The sequence below is a fragment of the Zosterops lateralis genome (genome assembly GCF_965231275.1).
Source record: "Zosterops lateralis genome assembly, chromosome: 4".
In the NCBI taxonomy this organism is placed as follows: domain Eukaryota; kingdom Metazoa; phylum Chordata; class Aves; order Passeriformes; family Zosteropidae; genus Zosterops; species Zosterops lateralis.
Genome location: NC_139765.1, coordinates 21,175,724 through 21,198,425, shown reverse-complemented (window position 1 = coordinate 21,198,425; position 22,702 = coordinate 21,175,724). Strand labels below are relative to the sequence as shown.

Genomic DNA, 22,702 nt, shown 5'->3' with positions numbered 1-22,702 from the left:
TTCTTATCTTGATTTTCTACTTCAGCTGTAAGGGAGTGGCTATAAACAGGTAGACCTCCAGCTTGGAGTCAACAAGTGTTGGTTTAAATTGTGTGTATCCTATGGCCTCTTTTTGCCTTAGGCTCCTTTCAGCCAGTTGAGATCCCTTTAATATTTCCTCACAGTATATGGCTTGTGATCTCTGATATGCTCTCCAGTGTGTTTCAGGTGTCTCACAGGTTGAGAGATGCTATGGTTTATCTGTATGAACAGGGTTGCTTAGGGTGTGTTTGCCTCTGGCTTGTAATTTCCTTCATTTGCTTGTGCATTGCACTCTGTATTACCAGTTTTCAGTAGCACCAATGGGTCTTTGATATGATCCTTTTGCTCTCTCCCATATTTTCCACACTCTTAAAAAATTATTTATGGCATCTAATGTGAGAAATTATATATACTGTATAATGAATATGTAATGGAATGGGAGAGACATCACTGGAAAATAAGGTCTGATGAGGAGTGCCATGTTGTCATTAGGATAGAGTAGGATGATGTTGGAGTGGTGTGGACTTGGTAATCTCTCACTTATTTTTAGATTGATTTCCATTAACTCCTTGAATGCTTTCATGGTGTTCTGGTTAATTTCTTGTATGCATTGGCCAATCACTGCTGCTCATATTCTTTGAAACAGCATTCAAGACATGTTTGGGTTACTGACATTCCACTGAATTACAGATACTACAGGAGAGTATTGCAATCACCTTTCAAGATAAGTATAAAATTGAATTAATCATATCTGTCTTTATGTCTGTTCTCAGCCCAGTCTTGTCTTGGACCATGCTGAAATTTTAGTAACACAAAGCTGTGGTACTATGTAAGCAACATAAAATGACCATTTCAGGTTTTCAGTGCACTGCTGCAACCATACACACCATTTTACGAGCATAACCGGGGTTTGACAATGAGCCTTCAAAGCATAATGCTTAATTGCTTTCTCAAAAGGTTGCAAAATAATTTCTAGTACCAGTCTCAGTGCCCTCACTGAGCATGTCACTCTTTCAAAGCACCATTCCTTTCCCTTTCTCTGACTAGATCCAAATGCAGTTCTCCCCTTCCTTCCATCTTCTGTTGCCACAGCATCATTTCAATCACTTCTTTTAATTTACATTTCATACACCACATTTTAGGATGCATAATTAAGTCCTTATCTGTACAAACATTCATTTTTTGGCTGATTTTTAAGCAGTGCAAACCTTCTGGACACATTTGATTTAAAATACATTTTACTCTAGCTGAAGCCAGCTGCTAATCAATGCAAGATAAACTGAAATAAAACTGCAGTAATAATTTCTATGTAGCATTCTACACAGGTGCACCTAAATTACTTTTAAATTACGCTCTTAAATTAAAACAGTGGAACTTCTTATGTAGGTAAACTCTTCAAATCCAGTATTTTTTGGAGCAAAAGGATTTCCTTTGTGACTGAGAAAAAAAATCCATGAAACTAGTAGGGGGAGCATGGGAAGAGAATACTTTGTTACATTGAGCTTTGTTCTTCAATTATGTTATCTCCATCAGAGTATGAACAGATCTTCATATTAGATTATCATTTTACCAACACTTAATTCTCACTAGGAGGATTCTCCATCATTGTATTCCAAAATCAAGCACCATTCAGATTTTTCTGGGTGACATATTTCTATCAGCATGACAAAGGTTCCCACAGTGTTTAATTACTCAGACTAGCCAAGGAAGAAGGGAAGAAATGAGCCGTGCTGAATTTTCTGTGCCAGGCTTGCTTGTCTGTTACATAAGCTGGCTTCTTCTAAAGGCATGGAAAGAAGGCAGCACTCCAACTTCTACCTTCTCTCTCCACTGGTTGCTCCCCTCCAGATTTCCTGTGTGTTTTCCATTGATTGACTGATCTTCTTGCAATTTACTCATTTTCCAGGGCAGCAAGTTCTTGGCTTAGTGGAGAACCAGAGTGACTGGTACTTGGGCAACCTTTGGAAGAACCATCGGCCCTGGCCAGCTCTTGGGAGGGGCTACAACACAGGTAGGACCTGAGAGTTTGCTTTGAATTAACACCTGCATTGAGTGTGCAGTCAGTCTCCTGGTATAGAGAGTATGAGATGTGGTAATTTTCACCTCTCTTCCTAAACTACAGCTAAATTTATCTTTTTAAAAAGGAAAAATGATACAGTGTCATGCATTTTGGAGTTTACAGTTGTTTCTAAGTGGTGTTAGAAAAGATTGTGTGAAATCCTTTGGAAGACCGGAGCTTTTCAGCATTCTTTTTGGCAGGTCCTTAGCACTGGTCCTCTGACAGGACCTACAAGATTCCTGTTCATGATGACTCATATATATAGGCCCAGCAAGAGGGAATGAGTAGGAGCTGAGGCTCATTTTCTGTAGAGAAGTAAATGGTATCACAAAATGTTTGCCCAATAAAAATAATAATTTCTGCAGGACCCCAACAGGGTCATAATTGTCCTAATAAAATGCAAGCTACTGGCCATCAATTTCTGCTGCCATGAAAAAGGAGTAAAGGCACTAGATCAGAGGATTTATTAGGTTAAAAGAGACAGTCTGCCCACTGATTTGTGTTTGGTATATGAGAAAACATACCAGGTGCGTAAAAAACACACAAGTACACGTAAATCATTTCAATGCTGGGCTTTACATGCTGATGCAGTGAGCTATATTCCCTCTCTTTTTGTAATAAAAGGACAGAACAGATGGTGAAGCCACCATTTGGAACAGATGAGTCCATTTAAATATCCCTGCACTATCAGGAAATTATTCACCATGATAGTGATTTTGCTTCATAGAAATATATTGTATTGAATTAAACAGACTAGAAAAAGAATTGAACAAGTTGTGCTTGAGTCATCTATATTTCTATATTCTTACGTATATTTATGAGAATCCCACTAATTTTTGTGAATTTGTATTTTAGCCTCTGCAGAGCATCTCTGTTCTCTGGAAGTGTTCAAAAGAATAGCCTAACAGAACACAGATTGGTATGGATACAAGATCTTGGCAGAATAGGTTTGTTTCCTGACTCTTCTTTGCCAGAATTGCAAATAGAAAGGCTAGTTCTGCCCACCTTGGGTCCCCAGTTCCCCCAAAGCATGAGACAGAGATAAGTTTCATGGATTTTTCCTGAAATCTGAAAGCTTATGTTATACACAATTCAACTTGCTAGCGTCAATTCAGTTTGCTGTTACACCCCAAAGAAGTATATTTTGTTCTACTGAGAGATGACCACCTTCTATTGCTGCCTTTTTTTCTGCTGTATTTTTGCTTTTTTCTTTCTGCCATTTTAATGCTGGCAGAGAGAAATCTGGCACAACCACATAACATCAGAATAATGCAGTAATGTATGGTGGGTAGTATAAAATACATATATTTATATCTAAAATGCTAAGGTTAAAAAAATTCTGTAAGGCTTTAACTTATATTTCTTAACTTACTGTTCCAAATGGTTTATAGGCATACCAAATGTCAGTATATCACATAAACCTCCCACTGAAAGCAAAAATAATCAAATATCTGCAGTCCTTCACATATACTGCTCATGCTTATTCTTGTATTAATACATACCTATGAAGCCATGCATAATCCCATATTCCTGCATATGATTTTATTTTCCTCACAGTTTCTTTCTTCACACAACTCACCTTGTAGTTATAAAAACTCTTTTTTTAGAAAGAAAACCAGAATGTAGATAATGTATGGAAGATTGACAAGTAATCATAAGAAGCGGAATGTTGTTTTTTCAAGTACGTGGAGCAGGTGGTCACTGAGTGAAACAGTGCAACCTCTGAGAAGTAGGAAATGAGGTTATTGACAGAATCAGCACCCTTTAATATAAATTTCTTGATTGAATTAATTGTTTGCCTTAGTAATCTAGCAGAGACTGGAGGTATACATTTCTCAGAGAAGATGAAATTGGATCCTGTTTGATGTGTTCAGTAAATAAATTAATTGATGCTGAAAGCAGTGGTGTGGGCAGGTGGATTCAGAAAACTAAAGGGGGGGAGGGGCACTGAAAAAGGAGGCAGTATCTCTAAGCAAAACAGCAATGAAAGGCAGCAGTCCAGGAGGGAGAAGACATAAAAAATCAGATGCCTAGAGCTGTACTTAGGAACTACAAAAGGGCCCCAGACCCCTGAAACTTCAATGAGCTGCACAGAACTGGATCAGAGGGAGGCTCTCAGACAGACTTTTTACTCTTGCTCTTGGGAGAGTTTTTACTACAGACTTAGGATACAATCCTAAGAAAAGATATTTTTATGTGAGCCTCTTCAGCCAGACCTAACCCTGGCAGATTTGATTTTGAAGCAACTCTCAAAGTCAAAAATGTTCTATTACTCCTCACAGTTTCTGAAGATAATAATTTCTCTTTCACTCTTATCTTTCTATGCCTGAGCCTCTCTGGACAACATATAGGTTGCGAGAGTCCCAAAAGGCAGATATATTAAAGGCAAAGATGTGTTTGTTCCTTCTTTGCTGGTTCTTTAAACCCAGTAAGCATTTGCACTCCACTCTTCCTGTGTGCCCAGGAATCTCCTGACAGGTAATACAGATTTTCAAGGAAGCATTTTATTTGGTTGTTTTTTTCATTCTTCCCCATTTGCACGGGCAGATAATCTAAGTCATACTTTAGTCCATGATAATGTAATTGTGAGAAAACCATACCAAACCTAAAGTCAAACAATTTAATTAGTCTTTATGATGTTCTTAGTTAGAACCATTCTTTATTTGCAATATCATTCTTTTCCTCAAGCATTTTAAACACAGTTCCTTCTGTACCACAAAGGTTTCCATCTTTTTTTCTGTACTTTACTGACAAATACTCAGTAAGCTGCTTAACTGAATGCCTTTTTTATATATCATCCATTCCATGTTTATTGTCTGCACTGAGTTAACTCTTCCAGATTTCTCATACTCTAATTCAAGCACAATTTCTTGCTATGTAACTATGTTATCTTTCATGACTAAACTGTGATTTTGGAAGTATTGTTACACTAGGATTTTTCTTTTTACAGATGTTAAACTGACAGCTCCAGAGTTGCACTTCTAAAGTTTGATGTTCATTTTGGGAGTAAAAGTCATCTTAGTCCTCAGAAAAGTATCTTTTAAAAGAAATTCTAAACATAAAAGCTTCCAGTACTTTGTCTGCCTTATACTTTCCATCATGGTGGAGAATAGCTTTTAAAAGCTATCTCTAGTGACTGTTAAGGCTTCTGGCCAGTTCTTCAGGGATGTGAATCACCCCTGGCTTCTCTGGCTTTAGTGCAGCAGAGCCAGCTTCCATCAGTTGAGAACGGACCCCACACATGTCAAGTGGAGCTTTAGGATAAATCTATAATTTAGGTGTCAGGGGTCATTTTTGAAAACTTTGGCCCAGGGGATTTCAGATTCCTAGACCACAGAAGCCCATACTGAGGATTTGAGGCTCATGTGAAATGCTCTGCCTCAGTGCAGCCACCAGAAACTGTAAGGAAGTGTCTCAACAGCTTGAGCTGAGAATTCATACTCTCACACTGGGAAATGTGACATGACCAGATTTGTGGATTGGGAACAGAAGGGAATGGCTAGCACCTAACAATTACTAGGCTACGTGTGTACTGTGCCTTATTACTCCTGTGCTTGTAATGACTGAAGAGTGCTAGAATCAATCTCTCCCCTTTATTGTTTCCCTAAAAAAAGGACCTATGGAAGTGGAATTGGAAATTGAAAGCATGTGTTATGTCATTTTTGCATAATATTTAACAAATGTGAATGATAAAAAGCAAGCATAGAAGAGACTGTTTATATGAAATGAGTCTGGATCATATATTGTGCTCCTTCATGATGATGCTGTGCATCTTCAATCCAGAAAACAACTGACTGGTGAAGCAGTACAGAGTGGGCTGTTGGTAGTCATGGCACTGCCTGTGGTCCTGCTCCAGAAACCTGGTAACAGGTTTCAGCCGAGCTCCACAGGCCTCTCTCATGACATTGTAGTAATTGTACTCACGTATGTTGACTGCTTGAGAGAGGAGAATGTTGCCAAATTGTCTCAGTGAATGAAGAAGTCAGAAAACTCATGTTTTATAGAACCTTTTAAACTTGGCATCATGGCCTGACCAAGCTCAGCCATGCCCCCTCTAAAAGCCATTGCAAGCAACATTCCTGTCTCCCATTAGTTCAAATATTAGTCATGTTTGGTAATGGAAAGGCTGTCATTAGGATTGGTTTAAAGTATAGGAGTCTTTGCAAACAGATGAAAAATGAATTTTAATGGTTAAAAAAACGATATCCAGTACTGATGACAAATCAAAAAGCAGCACTTTCTTCATCTACGTAGGTTCACACTGTGCCAGTTTTTTGGATTAGATTTTTCTTCGTTTAAGACACTGTGAGTTTACTCAGTAAATACTGTTATCAGTGCAAAGCATGGTGATACACATGAGCTTTATATATGTAAAGGTGCCTTTGAGATACAAATACTGTGCACATTTTCCAGATAGCAGTTTAGGAAGTGCCAGCCTATGGTTTTTTTGGTCTCAAGTGGAAATATCAGTCTTTTTGTGTCAAAGGTGGGAAACTAAAGCAATAATTCTGTTATTGATGACCAAATCCCTATCTTTTTCATCTATAATCCGTAGCTTGCACTTAAAAATAAGCTATCTTAAAGCTGACTGCCCTTAAAGAATAGTTTCCTTTCCGGTCTTTCTTGTGCACTTTCAAAAGCATGTGATGTACTGAGAATTTATTTACAGCTTGTTTGACATTTCAGAAATGAGGATCAATATGTATTTCATTTTGAAAATGGTGCCTGTAGTTTGAGAGGCCTATCCATATGGTAAAGGCATTATTGTGGCTGAGTTAGTCTACTGTTCATGGCATTCTCTCAGATACATCCTCTACTCCTTAGCAATTGAATCTCTCAGCCCGTATAAAAACTGTTTTTACAAAACACCATCAGATTTGCTTTGAAACACTGAAAACATTTATCTAGTAGGAAACCTGTGATTAAAAAATATGGCATTTAGAGAGTCTATACCAGATTCTACTTGTATTGGAGTAAATAAAATTTATTTGGTTTTAGTTGATTAAATTGTCCTAGTTTGGGGAATTTTATTGTTCTGACCTGAGTCCATAATGTAAAGTTCTCCATGTAATGTACATAAATCAGGCATTTAGATGTAGTGTTCCAATATAATGAATTAAAAAATCCTTTTGAAGTGGTTTAGTTTTAGCTTGATCAAGGCAGTTCTTTATGTGAACATACATTCCTTGATCAGTAATTATGTTGTCCAGTCTGAAATGCCCTTTTTATTGTAGAGGGACAATCATTAGCAGGTTAAATTTAGATGAAAGACTTGCACATAAAAGCTTAGTAAAGGCATCCAGGTGCCTAATCTGAGAACAAAACCTTCTATTATATGACAGGAGAACCCCAGACAAATGCATAGTAATAGTAAAATCAGTACATTTTCTTCTGAAGTCCAAGTTCACTTTCCAGTTTCTCATTGTGCTCATAAAAGAGATTGTATGAAGACAGTTCCTTTTTATAGTGACAGAGACAGCGGGTTTAGCCACAGTCCCAAAGCAAAGAAAAGAGGCATCACAGTTGGACTCCATTTTTAGACTCTTAATAGGAAGCTTGGTGCTTGTCACAGAAAGTAGCAGAGTTACTAAGGTGTCTTTCTACCCCCTGTGCCAAAGTCATTCCCACAAAGGGTGCCAACAAAACCAGTTGGATTTGGTCATAGTCAGATCACTCTCTTAGGTGGTGTTTGCTACAGCAATCACTATGCTTTAATAATTTTTGTGTTAAGGCAAACTAAGTTCAGGACAAACCTTTCCTTTTTCAAAAAATACGGAAACTTTGAAAGAGAAGAATCTGCAAAACAGAGTGGACACAAATCTCAGAAGAAGCAGTTCATTTTTTGCCTTTCCTCATTGTCTTGTCTTTATGTTCAGCTACGTCCTGACTTTAATTGTTCCTGCTGTAGCTCCTCAGCCTTCCCTTCTGCACTAATCTTTGTCAAAGTGAGCTCAGGGGAGGACAGGAGCACTGCAATACCCTCTATATGCAGATCATCTCTACACAGTGTTTGTCAAGAAAGTCACAGACCGTGAAAAGTTTTCCCAAGTAGAGCTTTTGAGTTATAGGCAATTTAGGTCAAAAAAGATCTTCCAAGGTCTTTTGGTCCTCTTCCCATTGAAAGTCAGCTCAGGTTGCTCAGTGCCTTTTCCAGCTGAGTTTCAATTGTCTTCATGGATATATTTCAGAGCAGCCTGTTCCTGTATTTAGCCACTATTTTTCTCTTCAGTGAAAAATAAAAGTAGAAATCCATAATATGTTATTAGATTTTCCATTGCTGCAGAAAGTGACTGTTACTTCTCATTCTATCTCTGTGCATCTGTTAGAAAAGTGTGGCTCCATGAAGCAGTTCTAGAAAACAACAGGAGGTCCCTCAGTCTTCTCTTCCTCAGGCAGAAGAAGGCCAGTTCTCCCAGCTTCTCCTCATGCATGCCAGGCCTATGACCATTTGGGTTGCTCTCTGATGGATTTACTTCAACGTATCAGGATATGTATTTGACTGAGGAATCCAAAACAGTGCTTCATATGTGGTCTTCTAAGTGCTGAGCCAAGAGTGGTAATCACTTTCCATGACCTGAGGCCTAATATAGCCCGACATGTGGAATATTGCCCCAAGGTCACACTGCTGGCTCATGTTCAACTTGCTGTCCACCAAATCCCTTAGAACTTCTCCTAGAAAGCTCCTTTCTATCCACCTGTCCTCCAGCATGTACTCTCCATTTAGGAATAGTCCCATTCAGGACTTCCTTTTGAATTTTAGGAGCTTTCTCTTACCCACCGCTTGTCCAGTCGAGGACCCTGAGTAGCAGCCCACCCCCAGGGAATCAGGCCATAGCCCCCAGTTTGGTGTCATGTGTTATATTGTCTAGGACACATTGCCTAGATTCTATCCCATTTCCAGCTCATTATTCTGGATGCTAAACAGTGTCAGGCCCAGTACCAACTCCTGTGGAATACCCCCTGTAACTGACCACCATCTGAATGTTTTATTGCTGAACACAGCCCTCCAAGCTTGGCAGTCCAACTTTGCAGGCTCCTTATGCTTCACTTACCCAAACTGTACCCGAGTTTGGATATATGAGGATGATAAACAGTTCCTTAGGCAAATCCCTGTATTTCTGTTGTGAGCCTAATCCTTCTCTCTGTTACTAGAAAATAAGTGGTCGTGCAGGAAGGATTATGTTTCCCGGGGTTTTTTTTAATGCTGTAGTTAATTTCCAGGCTTGTTTATTGCAAGCTTCTGCTTTCGTTCCCCTAATCCATTTCTTAGAATGTTAGATTCCTCCTGAATCTCACTCAGTCAATAAACTTCCCATTAAGTGGGGGGAAAGACAGGGGGAAGATTTCTGCTTTTTCTGAACAAAAAACTTCAAACCTCTTTGTCATCCAGATAGAAAGAAATATCTTTCAGGTGGTTCAGCCCTTAACCACATCTCCTCCTTTGTTACTAAGGTGTTGAGTGAACACCAGACCCAGAAAAGCTATGATGTGTTCTTGTTCACTGTGCCTATTGTTACAATTAGCCTTGTGGACTACACTTAATATTAGAAACTGCTTTTGAAAGCTATTCTCCACCATGATGGAAAGTCTAAGGCAAAGACTGTTAAGATTAGAAGCCAGCCAAAATAATTAGCACCTGTGCAGGGTGCCTTTTATCCTCTTCTCATAGTTCCAAGTGGAAACCTTGTAAAATTGTTGACATTTTGACCCCTATTAAATATGATGAGAGGTTCAAAACCAGAAAAGCATCACATAATTTAAAGCACTAGTCCCTGTTACCTTTCACTTTTTGCTGCTTTATGTTGAAGAATAAAACATAGATAAGTATCATGGATAAGGTCCAGATCTGATATAAATGCCCTACACTTTCATTAAAGATACTTAAGCTGATTTACAAGAGCCAAGGATTAAGGAACAGATTTTTTTTTTTTCTCTTAAAGGTGGGTGGTTTATTGGTGGAAAGTCCAAGATAAATTACTTTTGGAAGACGTGCTAGCTTTCAACAGGACAAATGGTCAGCAAATTTCAGCAAACTTCATCAGCTTTTATCCATAAAAATAAGCTTCATGTGATCCCTTTTTCCAAACATGGCTGCACACGGAGAGCCACTGACTGGACCTCATGCACAGTAATCCTGTACAATCCATATTATTCTGTGATTCCTCTTCAGGACGACTCACCCAAAATCTAGTTCCTCTGGCTTTATGTAGAGTTGTGATACTCACTCACAATTTTTAGTTTTGAGGCACTGACATGAAGAATTCTATGTTCAGAAAGAATTAAGACATGTATGACAATCAGTCCAGGATGGATAATCAGATGAACTCCAGGTTTGATATGACTGACAAAATACTTGGTGTGATCATTGGATGTGCAACCAGAGTAATTTCAAGTATGAGTACAGGAGATGCATTTGTTGTATGAATGGGATGGAGGCTTTTTACTCCTGTCATACCTGATGTCTACACTGCCAGGTAACTTAGCTGCCCAGTTCATTCTTCACTTTTGACTCCCTGCTTATCCACAGGACACAGAAATTAGTTGGTACCCTGTCTTTCTCAGGAACCAAACTGTCTTTTGTTAAAAAAAAAAAATAAATAAATAAATAAATAAATAAATAAAAAAAATCATATTTAGTGTAATTTGTTCATAGGTCTTTTCAGGAGATATTTCTGGAAGGTATCATTTATAGGACTACATTTGGCTCCTCTTTCTAATCCTTAAATGTGGCATTCATAAGATTAATATTCCACATGCCCTGATTCTCCAGTGCAGACAACATAGACTCTGTTCCTTGCTAAAAAACACTCCAGTCTAGAAAATTGTAATGTGGCTCTCTCATAATGTCATCCACACAGAGAAATGCATACAGAATAAATATATCTAAAAACTGGAGGAACATAAACTAGACCTCAGAAACAAGTGCTGTACAGGATGAATGTGGCCAGCAGGGTGTCCTCAGGAAAGAGCCAGACCCTGAACAGTGCATGCACACCCATAATTGTACACAGGCAACCAGGGGTTTGGTGCTCTGAGTGCTGGGGAGCACTTCTTGGACTGCATATATTTTAAAATATAGATTTATCTACTTGTCCAGGGCTAAGCTCCATAGGTCAGAGATGACCACTTAAAATTTGCAAAATTTGGGGATATTTCTGAAAAATTTCCCATGAAGTTTGGAAAAATGGTTCCAGGAGCTTATCTGGGAGCAGGTCAAAGGATAATTTGATCCTAGGATATTCATATTTGGAGGAAAAAATAACATTTCTTAATAGAGAGCTTGCCAATTTAGCAAAGATTCAGCAAGATCAAATGACTGAAAGTTCAAAGAGATGTTCAAATTAGAATAAGGGAAGCACCCTTCATCAGGGTAATTATTCTTTGGAATAAATCATCAAAATTTATGGTAGACTATCCATTATTGTAAATTTTTTAATAAAAACTGAATTTTTTTCTATAAGTTATTCTGTAGTAGACCCCAAACTGATTTTGAAAAATCCTGTGACCTCTTTTATGCAAGAGCAAAAAATTATCCTTTCTGACTTTATCCCCTAAATAAGTATTTAATCAGGACTTTGTTTTCCTGTTGAAGGCACCTAAGCACCCAAGCAAATGAAACCACAGCTAATCTTGTGTGTAAGAACTTACTGTAATTTTAGTATTGAAGAGAGGAAAAGTTCTTTAAAACTTTGTAGAAATTTACCATATTCACAACCCTCCCCCATCCAATATTGCCTTTTTTTTTTTTTTTTTTTTTTAATCTCACTTTTCAAAATGCTCTATAATAAGATGTGTACCTGGCCATCTTCTGGCACCTTCATGGTGTCTTTCAGACATGTACAGAGATGCACACAGGGTAGTGCTAGGTGATCCTTGTACATGGCAGTGGTGTGAATGTCTTTAGGACAGATCTCCGCATCGTGTGGGCACTGCCATTGTGCTAAAGCGTATAAAGGCTGAAGCCTCCCTCCTCTGTCCCTTTGCAGGTCTGGAGTTAGAATGTGTTCTCTGAGGTTTAAAACTGCTCAGCAAAACTTTCCCAGTCTTTTGAATTTAAGAGATTTTAATGATGTGCCTCTTACAGGTTTTTTTCCCATCTTAGAAGCCATTTCCATAGTTTACCAAATGAGAATTCTCTGGAATTTTTCCTTTTTGCCTCTAAAACGTAATTTCTCCATGCTATATATTCAGAAGGTGCAAAGGCTTTGAGGAAACAGAAGCTTTTTGAAGCCGTGTAGGGAGCTTCTTCACAGATGTTTTTTGTCTCCAATAACCCTTTGCACAGGTTCAGGAATACAGGGTTTTGAAAAAGGTTACTATCCTTAAAGTCTTCCTTAATGCCTAAGGAAGTACAGAAGCTGGAAATAACCTCTACTTTCCTTTTTTTTTTTTTTTTTTTTTTTTTTTTTTAATATATATATATATATTTGTTATTTGCCAACCATGTTGTTTTCCACATTAGGCAAATCTTTTCAGAAATTTAGGCTGTGTGAATTTATACTACTTGGTACTTTATACTGCCTGGAATCTGTGTGAGAGAAGGCCAGTTTCTTTAAGTCTAGAGATGATTTTTCTTTGCTGACCCATGAAAGGCCTGTGGAATTGTTAGTTCTCTTCACAAGACTCTGGGTGATAAGAGGAGAGAGCATTGCGTAGCAGGATGGTCTCTGGTAGCAGAGGTTTTCCTCCATAGACCTGCTAAAGTCTTGTGGCTCATGATTCCTCTCCTCCAGACCTTCTAGAACTGGAACTCTGGAACTATGGAAATTCTTCTATAGTGGCTTTGGGGCTTTAGGAAAGTTGGAGAAATTCCCCCAGAAGTGTAAGTCATTAAAGAGAAGATAGAAAACATGTTTATCTTCTTCCAAGTTGCTCAGGAAGAATAACATCTAACCAAAACTGGGACATTCTGAGCTACAGTGAGAAGCTCTATAATAAGTTAGAACTGTGCTTGAGTGAAACATTCATCTTAATTCTGCCCAAGGAAAAGTAGCATACTTGGGAAGAGGAGAATAAAGAAAGTAAAAGTCTTCTATTTTCATTAAATGATCATCAGGAAGTGTAAACAAAATGTTTATAATGCTTCAGGAGGAACCAGCCTCCCAACACAACAAATGTGCAGAGTGACTGTACATTTCAAAATGCACTCTATGACAACTTCACTTTTAATACATGTGCACAGAAAGCAAGGGCTATTGCATTCTGTCACCATGCCTGGAGGGATGCACACTTTGTTTCAAAACAGCTTCTCAGCCCTGTTCAGTTTTCTTAGAGAGAAGTTCAAATGTGGAATCATCATTTATTCTCAACGAACACACTGTGCATCCCTGCAAGTTTTTATTTGTTTGGGTTTTTTAGATTGCGAAAAGCTTTTCTGAGAAAAGAAGGCTGGTGTGCGTAAGTTCATAGTTAAATAATGTATCAAGATGCTCTAGAAATGTGCTAGAATGAGTTATACAGTCATACAATGTTAAAAGCTATAGACAAATATGGCTTTATTACATTAATGACATGGCTGGTCAAATTATGAGCAACAGATAGTCTATAAACCAAGTGAAATAAATGCAGTGAATTTTATCCAGACAAAGATATATATTTTAAAATGTGTGCAGTGGCTTGTTTTGGAATTATAGCTTTAATTCAATGTTTTAATCCCTAACAGCCATATACTTGTGTTTTTCTGTTTGTTCTTGATACTGTGGGTGGAAAACAGAGGCCACAGTCAGTGGTGTGGAGCTGTGGCTCAGTGGATTCCAAATGTAGCCCTTAACAAAACTGGTCATTGGATCAGCAAAGACATAGTCACATTCCTAACATTACACACTGGGACTATTTCCAGTGACTTCAGGTACAATAAATCAGAATTAAAAGAAGTTGCATAAGTATTTGCTAGAATACTCAGCAGTCACAGCACTATCATGGAGCTTCTCCTGGGACAGCAGAGCTGTAAGTCTCTTCCATAACACCTAAGACGGAATTCAGATTGTTGGTCCCAAATCTGTTTTGCAAAAATTTGGTAGTTTATTGCCCTAAATGTCTGGGCTAGATATTTATTACAAAATCTGCATAATTTCAGGCCTGTTTAACAGTATTTCTTACAGCATCTCAGATTTAGTGGTTTAGTGTGTGGTTTTGGTGTGCTGCTTAGCTATAGCAAAATCCCAGTCATTTTTTTAAAACTCATTATCGCTTTATGATATATTTTGAAGCATGTCTTACCTGTCTGTTTCGGGTATTATGATGATACCTACTTGTTATTTGTCTAGATGGTTCACTGTTCTAGGCCTATTTTCAAGAGGAATTTTTAAAAACATGACAAGAATAGGCTCTGACGTGCTACTCACATAAGATGGCATTGCCTCAAAGGGTCACAAAAGCATCATGTTCTGCCCAAAAGGAACAGGCAAGATCAGACAGAAAATGATTTCTTAGGAGCTACATTTTCTACCCCACAGCACGGAGTGTTTTTTTCAGGCACCTTAAAAGGCCTATTGTAATAAATTGATTGAGTTTGAAAGCTTGTCTAGTTTCACTCTAACTTCTCTAAGTGATTCTGTTCTGTCTTAAAATGTTGTTTATTACTTCCAGCTCTACTATATGTTCCTCTCAGAATTTGAAGAAGAGCCATAGTCTTTGTTCCTGAAGCTAGAGGTGGAGATACTTGGTAGCATTCCAAGGGAAATAGCTGGTCTTTCTGCAGACTTTCAATTTACTGTTCAGAAAAATGAAATAAAGTATTTTGTTCTGAAGCAGATTAACAAAAACAAACAAAAAAGAAGAATGAATTTGCTGACATGCCTTAAAGCATTTCTAGAAACTGTTGCTTAGTGTAAACATTGGAAGAACAAAAAAGTTGTTTTAGATTGAATAAAAAATGGGAAAGGGACAAAAATTTCAGGTGACTCTCAAAGTTTGGTTAGACCCAAAATAGAAAATTTATCTTCCCTTTCAGATTTTGTGATAATTTTCAATGAGATTTTTAATTTGTATCAATTTTGAGATGAAAATTATTTTAGAGCAAGTTGGGTTTTAAAATGTACCAAAAAATTTTTGCAGTGTTTTCCAACTGAAAGATTTTAATCTAAATGTGTTAATTCAGCTTTATTGCCCTGTTTTATTCAATTTATTCACCAAATTACTTTTTTTTGTGTTTGGGGGGAGTTTTTTTGTTTTGTTTTTGGAGCTGGGTTTTTCATGTGTCCTTAAATGACATTTTAAGAAACCGCTTTATATGTTTGTTTGCTTTCTTGTTTGTTTGCCTGTTTGAGCAATTCAGAATCTGTCGAATTTGGGTAGTTCAAGCAAAATCTCATCAAGCAGCGGGAGAGAAATGCCATTAAAGTTATAACTAGACTGGGATGTTTTCCACAAATTTAGTAATAAAGCCTTCTTTATCTCCAAGATCTTTGAGATATTTACATCTCTGGATATGCCTGAACTATTTCTTCAGGACAAGAGAAATAGGGCGTTCTGTGGCTGATTATAATGCGCATGAAATATTTGGATTGCCCCTTTTCTCTTTTTTGTTTCTTTGCTGCTAAGCTTTCCTTCTGCTTTTCTCAGGTAAGTTAGGGCAGGAAGATGCTGCACTTCTTGAAAGATCAGAAGTCCCACTGCCTGGGGCCAGATGTTAATAAAATATTCCTTTGATTTCTTGTTTTTCCTCCAGTCTCTTCTTCCCCCTGCACGGCAGATGAGAGTGAGTCCCTTTTCCCCTTATGTCCCATCTGTATGTCGTCTTGAATTTAGTCTAGATTTCAGTCAATTTGTCTCTCAGGGAAGTGGATCCTGAGACAAATATTTTCCTTTCCTTATTTCAGGCACTTTGCCTGCAAACTAATTGTGCAGATTGAAGTAAGTTCATTTGTTATGTTTGTTTTTGGCAACACAGCAATATAGAAGAGAACCTGAAGTTCACTGTTCTGAAAAAGAGTAATTTTTCCTCTGTGCAAACAGTTTTAAAAGTTCCCAGAACACATGCTTTTGCTTTGATTGTAGACTTAATAACACTAAGTGAATAGTACTAAAGTCTCCTCTTAGTAGAAATACCTTATTCTCTGTAATGCTAATGAGTAAATATTTAAACTTGCTATAAATATTCTCCAGCAGTTATTTTTATGGCAGCAGTAAATTAGAAGCCTAAATAGAAACTGTAGAAAGGTGTTAAACCCAAGCCTGTAAATGAATTAAGATAGAAATCACATTGAAATGAGTTTTGACAGTGAAACATTAAAACATTGTGCATATTTTCAATAGCCATGATTGCATTGTAATTTAGTACATCCTTTCTCACATATATTCCAGGTTTTCCACTCCATCTGCCTCTTTTACTCTCAGCTGCTACCATGATAGCCCCTCAGGACACCATATTCTTGTTAGCTGCAATGCCATAATCTGCTGCTAGCGTAAGAGTAGAAGTCAAAAAAAAATCAGAGAATACTGCACATACAAAAACATTTCCTTTTTTTCTCTTCAGCCTAGAGAAATTAAGAAAAATTGGTTTATTGTCTATAAATTATAACAACTATTCTATTACAGTTAACTAAATCTTACCATTATTCTTTATTTTTCTTAATAAAGAACCTTCTGAGCTGCATTTTAATGCAAAGCTGATGGTTATTGCCAGCTGGAAAAAATACTTTGCCACAGAGGAGATCTTCTACACAGTTTATTGCTGCAGCACAAGGAGCCTGCTTCACACTGATGTAGAATTTCAGATAATGCATCATGGCTCTCTTAGAAGCTCATGCACACATACTACATGCTTCATATAAGCTTTCCTTATGCCGAAGAGAAGACAAACACACTGACATAAATTAACTGTAGTGTGTTGTGACAGTAAATCCCTTTCCAATCCAACAGCTGGAAGCAGAAAGGTTGACTGAAGATGAAAGGGGATCTCTCCAGTACAGGTTCCAGCATCCTTGGGAACCAGATGGACTGAAATGGAAAACACAACTAAAATAGGCCACAAAATTCACTGCCAAGAGAGGTTTTCTTTTTATTCATGTCAGTGCCAGGTTTTACTAGAAAGAAACTTGCCATGTCATAGAAACTAAATATAGGAAGGTACTGGAATCACCTATGTCCTTTCCCAACCAGTGCAGCACTTTCCCAGGTAAATTTTCTAATCGTGGTGTAGTCTGATTTGGAAAGATTCATGAAATAAAGTATTTTATCTGCTATTTTTAGTTTACTTCACCGCAGCAGTTTTAGAAGAATTTTTCTTAAGCATTCAAACTACATTTCTTTTCTTTTTCTCATTACTTTTAGTTTTATCAACTTGGACTCCCTGAGGCAGCTTTTCCTAGTGCCTGCTTTTTGTCATTTCGTATTTTTCTGTGTAGCTGCTATGGTTCTCTACAGTTGCCATGATATTTTTGACCTCTTGTTAAATGTCATTTGCAGATATCATTACTGTTCTGTTTATGTCCTCCTTCCACTAATGAAGATGTGAAACAACACAGAACCCATCATTGCTATTACTAGGTGGTTTTTGTCAGCCGGCAAGGCTGCTGTTTATCGGTGCTCCTTCTTTGTGGTCCTTCAGTCTGCATTCATTCCCCATGACAGCAGTCCTATCTAAGCCTTTCGGAATTCATTTTTCAAGCAGATTCTTTTAAGAAACTGTAGGGAAGGTTTAGCTGATTCAATCCATCTTCATTGCTTCTGCTGTTTTCCCTTGTACACTAGGAATTTTGGCCAGACGAAAAACAGCTGAGAAATGACAGTGCAGGCTGAGGTACCTTTTTTTCTCACCTGCAGTTTCTGATTTGAGGATCCTGTTCTGTGAATACTTGATGCCTTAATGGCAGGCCTCCTCAAGGTCTAGATTGTAACCATCATTGATAATCTGTTCCTCAGAGAAGTTTCAAGTATTGCGATCAGATGTGTCAGATAACTTCATGTCCTGTTTTAGCTGCTGAATCAGCACATGGGCAGGGTGGGCCTTGGCTGGCACAACATCATGGGCTATCTTTGTCTCTGCCCCGTGTGTCCCTTCAGGGGTGATCCTGCTGCTTCTTGATAAGTTGCGGAAGATGAAGTGGGAGCAGATGTGGAGACTCACAGCTGAACGGGAACTAATGAGCATGCTGTCCACTTCACTGGCTGACCAGGTGAGTACGACATTGCAGGACTGTGGGACAGCCACTGAGCCATGGGTTAAGGAAGGAAAGAAAGGGAAAGGGGATGACATGTGGGAAAAGGCAAGGGAAAGCAGTTGTGCCTGTAGTCACAATCTGTTAAATCATTCTGGGGAAAATGCGGAAGAGAATGGAGATTTAGTCACAAGATTCTTCTTACTACACTGACATTTTTACCACCTCTGCTCAGATGATTCATAAGAGAGACAAAAGGGTTTTCAAGCTTTCATTTTCTGTCCTCCCATCTTTAACACAGAACTCTCCAGACACCAGAAGTCCAAATAAATTGTGTCTTTTCCCACTGGTTATTGTCTAATCAGACTTCTGTTTTAACAGTCTCCTGACATTTTTTTACTGTTTCTGGCAGATGAGTCCCAGATATCTTTTAATGTACTCCTTGCCACAACAGCCCTATAAAGAGAAAAGTGCTGCTGTCTCCCTGCCACAGATAGGAAACTGAGGCCAAGAGAAGAAATAGTGTGCCTAAACATAGAAATACAGTTTTTCAATTTGTTCTTCTTGACAGCTCTCAGTTTAAACCCAGAAACGCTGTTAATGTAATACTAGATCTGAACCAATAATTCTTGCTCAACAGTTTAAACATGTTAATTCAATACAGCCATCATATTTACTTATTTGTTCCCCTTCTGAGCTACATCTGGCTCCTGACCAGTCACCACAGAGGAAGCACACTCCTTACTGTGCACATGGAGATGTGCACTTTGTACAACATCTTTGCAGGGTGATTGAAAACCTCCTAAGGTTTATTAAAATGATTCTTGGAACTTCACTGTGTTTTCAGGTCCTGAGTTGCTGTCTAATACCTGCAATGAGGCAGAATTTTGCAGAGCAGAGAAAGGCTGCTTGTGTCTACCTTGCCCTCAGATTGTCCTTGTAACTTACTTCTCTAACGAAACAGCTGCTTAAGGGCGAAACACTTTCTGTCCCTCATGGTGTGGGCTGCTCGGCAGGTCTGTCCTACATGCCTTCTCCATAAAGTACCTGGAGTATTTGTTACAAAAATAAAGTGCTAGATAAAGTCACATCTAGTAATTCACCTTGAAGCAGTGTAGATGCCAGATTAGTTTTCCTTCCCTTTACTAAAAAGTGGTAGTGTACTTAGTACCAGCAGGCACTGTGTCTGTTTACTGCCTGTTACTCTCCCTGGTGACTAGAACAGGAACCACACCTCATGCCAGCAGTACAAAATGAAGGAAAACTTTGCTGGAGTCCCTTAGCTCTGTGTGTCAGGAGAGCTTGTTCCTCTTGTCCGGATCAATATATCACCCTTTAGATTAATAGCACCCTCCAAGGAAACAGAATTATGAAGAAAGGTTTACAGACCTTACCTTTCATCGCCATTGGAATTTCTGCCTTGTGAGGGGGAGAAGGACAGTCAGCTGGGGGAGGAGTTGAGATCACCTCATGCAGAAGAAACAACATACCCAAATGTTTCTTTGGTTTTTTCCTGCTAGGATATCTTCAATGCAGTCATCAAACAAAATCCCTTCCTTGTCTACCAGCTCCCATGTTTCTGGAATGTACAGCTTTCTGATCACACCCGTTCTGAGCAGTGTTACAGAGACGTGTCTGACCTGAAGGTATGTTGCACGGGAGGTTGGATGGGTGGTGTCCTTTGGGACAGAGAGTGAAGGACTGCTGTCAGAGAAAGATGAACTGCCTTAAGTAGGGGGGAGGAACTAACACATATCGTTTATAAAGATATCCAGACAGGGAAAGGACTTTGGCTTTATGCATTTTGACTACTACTAGAAAATTCAAATACAGATGCTGCTTTGGGATTTGGCAAGGTATTAAAGAAGTGCTTTGCCTTCTTACATTCTGTACCTGCCACTTGTGCTGGTGCAGCCTACTACTGAATTCTTACTGTTGTCCCAGGTCATAGCTCTTCCTAGACAAAGAATACAAAAACTTTCTTTTTTGTACTGGACAAGTTTGAAACTCTTTACTGAACATCATTAAATAGAGAAATTCATAGAGACAATTGGGCAGATCCTAGCTAGAAATGCATTAGAAATGTAAAGATCTTGCTCACTTCATATTTAGCCTGTGCATACACTTGACCCACTCATGTTGCCACTCATTTTTCCAGATTTTGTCCAGAAAAAAAAAGGCTGAGTAAAAACCTACTAATTTAATGAAATAAAGCTACGGTGTCAGTTTAATCCACATTTATTAACAGGTAAAATATAAAAGCAGGATGAATTTTAGTAGATGCAGGTAAATGAATCTCAATTGTTGCAGTGATTGCCTTTGTGCTGCTAGCTCTGGCCAGCCCTGGCACCACTGCAGCACTTGGGGCCTTGTAGCTGGCAGAGCAGAACCAAAGAAACAGTGCAGGAATAAAAGAGATGGGACTCTGAGGTGAAGCAACTGGGGTTTATTAGCACCCAGGGCTGTGCCTCGAGAGAGACTTCAAGCGCCTGTGTGCAGCAGCTTTTAAGGACGGGAGGAACAGAAGGGAGGGCAGAGCAAGGGACCAATAGGGAAGGATCAGGGAGTGGCTCAGAGAGTGGCAATCAACACAGCAACCAAACAGGGAACATGGGGAGCGGGGAACCCCTGATCCTGACCAATCGCCTGAAGCCTCTCCTGGAACTTTCTAGGCGTGGGGTGAGTCCTCAGAGTGACTGGCAGAACCAGGTGGTTATATAATAAATGATTGGCAGTTAACAACTTTAGGGTAAACAGTTTAGGGATGAACCAAAGGAAGAACCAGAGGGGGATACAAAGAACAAACCAAATAACAATACATATAATAAAACATGCCAAACAAATATAGAATAACAATTAGGACTCATCAACACACCACCACAAATTGTGCTGTGGCCATTTTGAAACACCAGACTCAAAGACTCGAATGTAGCATGCAGAGAGTTCGGAATTGAAGCCTGATTGAGCTTTGTGCAGGTGTCAAGTAAGATTGTGCAGCAGTAGATTCTATCAAAGTGGACTAGTGGCATCAGAACATAGTAAATATTAGATAGTTTTTGGTGACTGATTTTAAAATTCAGTCAAGGTTTGTATATTTGGATTTATGTTTTGAGAAAGTAAATGAGGTTTAAAATAAAAAATAAAAAAAAGGCACAATACTACGGAAAAGGTTGCAAGGGCCCTCTGGAGACTATCCAAACCCCACTTAATCCAAGACCAACATAGACCCAGTTGCTTAGCACCTTGTACAGATGAATGTCGAATCTCCAAACACTGAGATTTTGCATGCTCCCTGGCCCTATGTTTCTGAGTTTGGCCACCCTCTTTGTACAACATATATTCTAAATCTAACAAAGTTTTCCTTTGTAGCAATTTGTACAGTAACAGCAGGAGTGTTCAGTATGAACACCAGATACTGGATGAATATAGAAAATCAATCACTCTCAACACATTGATTGCAAAAGCTGTGTTTCTAAGAGACTGAAGCATGGGTTAACTGACCTGTCAAAACTGGCCATCATTGATTGAATTTCATATATTAAATATTCACAACTGACTATTCAGGTGTGATCCATTGAGGACAGCTTTTAAAGTTAAATCACTATTCTGTCAGTACACTAATCACTAAATGGTTTATAACATCTGTTTGTATAGCAGGATCAACACAGGCACTTTCAAAGCATTGTGGTTTTATGCCTTGTAACAAAGTGTTGGTAGAGATTTTAGAACTGCATTCATGTGGAGAATTATGTATGACAGCAACTGCAGGGCCTGAAACAAAAAGAAAGATGTGTAACAGGGAAAACGTTTCCTAAAAGATGAAAATCAGAAAAATATACCTCCCACCTGTGACATATCACAGTATTTTGCTGTGAATTAGAGGCTGAGATTAATTTATGTAACTGAGACAGTCAAATTGGACTCAGCAGAAAGTGAAGAAACAGCCATTTACATGAGGAAAATATACTGAAGCTGATAACAAGGATCAAGGGTTTGGTTCCATTGCCTAAATACGGTGTGAGTCACCATGGATGCTCTGCAGTATCCATTATAGGAGTGGCAGAAATAATACAGACCTACTGGAGAAGATATCCTCTTGGCAAGGCAGCTGATGGGCAGGCAGGATAACTGTAAAGTGCTTTCAATGTTGCTGTACATCTGGATTTACACAGACAGTGTCATCTTTATGAGTGGGTTGGGAGGCTGGTAGAGCTCACCTCAGAGCGGACATCTGACCTTCTGAGTTCCATGACTGTATTAACTAATCCGCTTCAGGTGTGGGACATCTAACTCATATATAACACCTACAAGTAAGCATTTGACAGAAGTATTTTAAAAACAAATAAAACCCCTTCTTTCATGTCAATTAACAAATTTATCTTTACAACTGTAATTCAGGCTTGGTTGTTCATTGCTGTGTATTGTGTCACACTGTCAATTCCATTACAGCATAGGCAATAAAGTCTAAGATGTGTAATACTCTCCACTAATTTTTTGGTCTGAGATATTTCAACTCAACAGC

General features: G+C 38.6%; 1 protein-coding gene across 4 annotated transcripts in view; it reads left to right on the top strand.

The window, feature by feature from the left end:
* The window catches only part of LARGE1 (LARGE xylosyl- and glucuronyltransferase 1), a 306,219-nt gene that overhangs the window by 242,284 nt on the left and 41,233 nt on the right, over nucleotides 1–22,702 (top strand). For all 4 annotated transcript variants that reach the window (XM_083859500.1, XM_083859501.1, XM_083859498.1 and 1 more), the window contains 3 exons: nucleotides 1,928–2,032; nucleotides 18,086–18,198; nucleotides 19,701–19,826. In XM_083859500.1, coding sequence (XP_083715626.1) covers nucleotides 1,928–2,032; nucleotides 18,086–18,198; nucleotides 19,701–19,826 — 344 coding nt within the window. The remainder of the gene's footprint in view (nucleotides 1–1,927; nucleotides 2,033–18,085; nucleotides 18,199–19,700; nucleotides 19,827–22,702) is intronic.